This window comes from Austrofundulus limnaeus, unplaced genomic scaffold (assembly GCF_001266775.1).
Source record: "Austrofundulus limnaeus strain Quisiro unplaced genomic scaffold, Austrofundulus_limnaeus-1.0 Scaffold456, whole genome shotgun sequence".
In the NCBI taxonomy this organism is placed as follows: Eukaryota; Metazoa; Chordata; class Actinopteri; order Cyprinodontiformes; family Rivulidae; genus Austrofundulus; species Austrofundulus limnaeus.
The window spans coordinates 146,802-152,731 of NW_013952858.1; the positions used below are offsets into that span (position 1 = coordinate 146,802).

General features: G+C 38.3%; 2 protein-coding genes across 3 annotated transcripts in view; both read right to left on the reverse strand.

Annotated features, from left to right (window-relative positions):
- btbd8 (BTB domain containing 8) overlaps positions 1–1,131 on the reverse strand; it is a 49,681-nt gene extending 48,550 nt beyond the window's left edge. Inside the window, exons 1-2 of one of the 2 annotated variants that reach the window (XM_014025100.1) lie at positions 1,081–1,131; positions 181–299 (exon numbers count right to left, since the gene is read on the reverse strand). In XM_014025100.1, coding sequence (XP_013880554.1) covers positions 181–284 — 104 coding nt within the window. In that variant the 5' untranslated portion in view covers positions 285–299; positions 1,081–1,131. The other variant, XM_014025099.1, reaches the window with a different exon arrangement.
- A 3,128-nt stretch (positions 1,132–4,259) lies between these two features.
- The window catches only part of ephx4 (epoxide hydrolase 4), a 24,754-nt gene continuing 23,083 nt past the window's right edge, over positions 4,260–5,930 (reverse strand). Inside the window, exon 7 of the mRNA XM_014025110.1 lies at positions 4,260–5,201. Within this exon, the coding sequence (XP_013880564.1) occupies positions 4,961–5,201 (241 nt within the window). The 3' untranslated portion in view covers positions 4,260–4,960. The remainder of the gene's footprint in view (positions 5,202–5,930) is intronic.

Here is a 5,930-nt window from a genome sequence, read left to right on the forward strand (position 1 = left end):
GGAAAGATGCACAGAAACGTGCGTACGTATGGTTTTATAAATCTGATTTTTTTTTTTTTTTTTGCGTACGCCATTTCCGCCTTTTGGCCGTATGTTCACTTTTAGTATGGTTTCCACGCAATCCTTTATAAATGAGACCCCAGGTCTTTCCAGACCAGGAGATTCTGTCCCATGTCTTACCTGTTCAGGTCTGTGGACAAAGCCGTGGACAGACATCTTCTCAGCTGCTCTTTGTGTTTGTGCTCTTTGCTCTGAACTTCTCTTGCAGCCTCGCTGTTGATCATGTTTTAATATATTCTCTGTAACAGAAAAAAGACAGACTGGACTGGGTAGGCAGCTTTAGCTGAAGAGGACGGATAATAAATGCATGAATTAAGGAAAGGTAAAATTATTAACTGTTTTTTAATAGTGAAGCAGATTTTGTGGCGCCATACAAAGTATATTTAGAAGGAAGGATGTTTAAAATGGCTCCTTTATATAGATTATTGATGAGATAAGAGATGTGTTGGTCATTTGCAGTACCATATTCCACCAAACTAAGGAAAGGGGCGCTGTTTTCTTCTATTATTAAATCAATGAAAATGCAAAATCGTCAAATGCATTTCATTCGGACGACGAATCGCAATTTGCGTTAGTCGTACAATTCCATAAATATTACAGCTTCAAAAGAAACAGCTTTCTTTCGCTGAAGCGATAACACACATATTAGCTGACAAAGAGTAAAACAGACCACTGCTTGTGTTGTTTTAACAAAAATAAAGCGCAAAGCTAATTGAAAGCAAACCCCAAACCCTGAGCAACATGAACTTACTTGTGCTGACACAACCACGTCTCTCCTCTTTCTCCGTTAGCCTGTGCTGTAACAAAAACACCACCACTCTCATCTTCCCACAGCTAGCATGCTAGCGTTAGCTAAAACGAGCTATATTCAACCGTTTATCTCCTTAAAGCTTGAACCCCGGTTGTTTCTAAACAAAAGCAGACCAGTAGAAGGAAAGTGCTGTTAACCTCTTTTAGCTGAAGTTGTATGTGTGTATGGAAAAACAACTGGTAAAGCGTATGTATTACAGAACTGCTGACCTACGAACTGATGTTGACAACACAGCTACACGCTGACGCTGATGATCACCGCCCACACGGTTGAAAAACGAAGGAGGGGACAACCCGGAAGCTTCAGCGCATGCGCAGTATGTGAACCTTCTTGTGCGGAAGCCAGACGCAGATATTTCGGTAAATAACACAATCTTAAATAATGCTCGGATTACATTTAGAAACCGAAACCCTCCTTATCCTGACCATACGCTCTCCTGAAAAGTGCTCAATATGTAGCAATATTAAAATATAATTGAAGCACATGAGCACTTTCTTTATGCTTTCAAGCTTTGCATGTAAAAAAAAGCTAAAAACGTTTGTTTCTGTTTCTGTTTTTAAAATTAAAGAGACCTATCAGGTCAATATTCATAATTTTGTTTATATTTGTTAAAGGTGAACACAAAGTTGAATGATATTTGTTGTTATATCTGTTTTGGACTATGTAGTTGCACAATTTTTGACTGTCCTTGAAGGCATCTCCACTCAATTACAATTACGTCACTGTCCTGGCTGGCGTTGTTAGGCTTATCCTAGGCAGCAGAGTGGTACCAGAAAGTAAACATCTCCTGCAGAGTATACCAGGTGGTAGCAGGTAACTCTGTAGNAGGAGCACAAAATGGCTGTAAACAAGGAAAATGACACTTGACAAGTTGTAATTTATGGACGTCGTTTCAAAGGCAAGAGACTCACCGTTGCTACACAGGCAGAGTGGGGAGAGTGAGGCACAAGGAAGCAGGCATTAAAGGAACTATTCACAGAATGTTAGTGCATCAAAGCTACACAGAGACAAAAAAAGGGAAAGAGAAAGCTGCGACTTCAAAGTCGAAGCATGATGAGCAACGCAGAGAGAAACCAAGAGAGAGACAGGAAGTGTGTGTATATGTGTGTCAGGAGAGAGGAGGATGATGGGATCCAAAGCAAGCTCTGGGTGGGGGGAGGCCCCTGGATACAGGCATACACTCCTCATCTTTAAGACACCCCCCCCCACCCCTAAAAAAAACAAAAAAAACAAATCATTTTCTTTCTTTCTCTTTTTCACACACACACAAACTCACACACACACACACATATATATATATACACACACACAATATTTTTCGCTGATTTTCCCAAGCACAGAATATCATAAGTCATAATGTAATGCAAAGTGGGCACAGCCAAGCTTCCACAGATTTTGTCATATTTGTAGATATTTTATAAAAAATTGAGTGTAGGGTCTTTTTAACTTGTCATATCTTCTAAGTAAAACACTAAAGACTTAAACATGTGACCATCAATCATCTGAATCAAGATTTTTTTAGGATATGACTTATAGTTTTTAAACAGTGGCTGTTTGAGACTTATTTTTCATTGTGTTTCTGCCTTTCATCACCTCAGCAGTCAGGGGTGACAGGCTTGTGATGATCTTGTTGACACAGGCTTTTTTTTAAAAATTGTTCTTTTAACATTTCTTCTGCATTTATACAATAACATATTGGCATTTTTTGTTTAAATTATGACAAAGCAGCTGTTTTGGCATCTTCTCTTCAGAAATTGTTTAGTTTTATTTATTATAATTTCCACACAAGAGTAGACAAACTTGCACTGCATCTCTCCCTCAGTGCTAAATGTAGCAGAGCAGCCGGTTCTATTTTAGGTCCCCTTCATGTTTTCTGTGTTGAAGGGACTGCTGGTGTGACATGTACAAAGATATGAAAAAGTGATGTTCTGTATTTATAGCTTCAAATGTGGCAACACATTGTGCACAGAGTCAGTATTCACACTGTTCTCATTATTTTATTTAAAAAAAGAATTCTACGTGTTTTTTGCAATCTTACTTCTGCATACTTTGTGCTACATCAGATGTCAAAACAAGCAACTCATTCAGATGAGGGATGCTAGAACTTTTGTTTTATGTGAACATTTATATTTGTTTTGAGCATTTAGTTACTCTTTTTGTTACTTTAGACTTTATATAGCTTTAACTAATGTTTTGCTACTTTTAGCTAGCCTTTATTTTTAGCATTTGGGTAACCTTTTGTTACTTTTGCTTTTAGCTAACTTTATGTTAATTTCAGCTAAACATTTGCTACTTTTACCTACTCTTTTGCTGTTTTAAGCAAGTCTTTTCTTATAATTTAGTTACACATTTGTTGCTTTAGCTTTTAGCTAATTTCAGCTAAACATTTCTTGCTTTTAGCTAATGTTTGGCTACTTTGGCAAGTCTTATATCTTAGCATTTTATTACACTTTTGTTGCTTTAGCTTTTAGCTAGCTTTATGCTAATTTCAGCAAAATATTTGCTGCTTTCAGCTAATGCTTGGTTACTTTTAGCTAGCCTTTTGTTTTTAGCATTTAGTTATCCTTTGCTTTTAGCTCATTTTATTCTAATTTCAGTTAAACGTTTACTGCTTTCAGCTTGTTTTGCTACTTTTAGCAAGTCTTGTTTTAGCATTCAGTTTCACTTTTTTTGCTTAAGCTTTTAGCTACATTTATGTTAGTTTCAGCTAAACATTTGCTGCATTCAGCTAATGTTTTGCTACTTTAACTAGCCTTTTATTTTTAGCATTTATTTACATTTTGTTATAACTTTTAGCGAGCTTTATGCTGATTTCAGCTAAACATTTCCTGCTTTTAGCTAATGTTTTGCTACTTTTGTCAAGTCTTAGCATTTAGTTACACAGTTGTTGCTTTAGCTTTTAGCTAGCTTTATTCCAATTTCAGCTAAACATTTACTGCTTTTAGCTTATGTTTGGCTATTTTTAGCAAGTCGTTTACTTTAACATTTTAGTTATTTAAGCTTTATCTAGCTTTATACTGATTTCAGCTAATTATTTGGTGCATTTAGCTTATGTTTTGCTGCTTTCAGCAAATGTTTAAAATTTTTTACATTAGCTTTTAGCTAGCTTAATGCTACTTTCTGCTAAACATTTGCTGATTTCAGCTAACATTTTGCTACTTTTAGTGATTGGCTTGCTCTCTTGGAATCATCATCCATTATCTAGGGATACTTTTTTCTACCTTTAGCTTTTCATTACCATCTTGCTACTCTTTGCTTATATTAATATTTGCATATTTATAGCTAACCTTTTTCATGCTATTTCTTACCTTGTAAGTCATGCCATTTCTCTGGTTGTTTTCTTAAAACAAGTGAGGCAGTTTTGAAACAGCAGCGCAGTCAGACAGAGTGACACTTATTCAGTTTATTTATAAAATCAAACGGTGTAGACCTGGCTCAGCAAACTTCAAAATGCAGTGTGTAGAAGATATACAAAATAGTACAATAACCATCAGTGACATTTCTAGACAGGAAGATCATGATAACATTCTCTACATTACAGCGAACATCTTTGAAAAAACAAAAACAAAACAAAGAAAACAAAGAAAACAGTTCGTGACAAACACTACCTGATAAAGGGAGCAAGGGGGGTCCTGACCCCCCAAAAGACTGTGCTCGAACTAGAGTTGAGCGACTGAGTGAAACACACAAGTACAGCTGACAACGCAACATCCCGACTCCTCGGGACGTTTTTTACACTGCGACAGTTCGAAAGTTAAAAGGCACCACACAATACGAGTCACAAAACGGTTTCGCCACACATTTGTAATGCTGTAACCGACAAACTTTAAGGCGGATGTCACTGTCGTGTGCAAAAAACATCTTGAACATGTGTCTTGTGTACTCTTCATCGCTCTCTCCGGTGAGGTGTGCTTTGATTCGCTCCTTTACTGCTGACCTTCTTTTAAAAAAAATATCTAAAATGTGGAAAAAAATCCAAAGTATGATTGCATCATCACTATGTCGCTTGGTGTCACAGGCATATTAAAGGCTTCCAGGAGTGGCAAGTGAGGAGGAGTGGAGGGGAGAGTGCAGGAGGAGGTTGCTCATTTAGTTCCTGTAACTTTTGCGCCCCTCTCCCTCCTTCAGGAAGGTCCAGATGAGGGTGTTCACAATGTCGGGCTGGTCCTGCTGCAGCCAGTGGCTGGCCCCAGAGATGATGTTGAGACGGAAGTGGTTCCTGATGTAGAGGCGGCAGGCCTCCGCCATCTCCTGCTCCAGGAAGGCGTCCCGTTCTCCCCACAGCAGCAGCACCGGAGACCTGACGTGTTTGTGGCTCAGGGGCAGGGAGCTGGGAACAGGAGGGGGGGGGGGGAAGGAAGTGAGAAGTCCATCTGTGTTGGAGCTTTAAAAAAAACCAGTAAAGCATAGGGACAAATCCATCCATTATTATACCTGCTTGATTGAAGGCCACCCAGAGACAAACAACTGATCACATTAATACCTAAGAACAATTTAGATAAGAAACTTACATAACATATATGGTTTTGGACTGTGAGGGGAAACCAGAGCACCAAGAGAAAACCCACACATGCATGGGGAGAACATGTTAACTCCATACAGAACGGTCCAGCTACATGTCAATCCCATAAACACGTATTCTACTAGACTAAGTGTTGGGAGGTGAAGTCAGGAGGAATCAATCATTTTAGATGTTTGGAACCAGAGTCTGCAGTGAAGATGTGGGGTTTTAAAGGGATCAGATTAGTTGTAACATTAGACTTTATTTGATAAACATTTATTTTAACTGTAAAATAAAGACTGTAAAAATACTGTAGGCTGTTTAGATTTGTAAATTTTTAAAAATATATTTTAAAACGGACGGAGCCATTTTATTTACACGCAAAGCATTCTGGGTAAATGATGACGTGGATAGGTCCTCGGTGCGAGGCTGCTAGCGAGCTATATCCACCCTGAAGGTTAATCTTGGACAATATCTGATGATTGACTCTTGATATATTGCCTTATATGTATTAGCTCGGCGCTAGCGCGACAAACAAGCTAAACTGAGGTCCTCCAT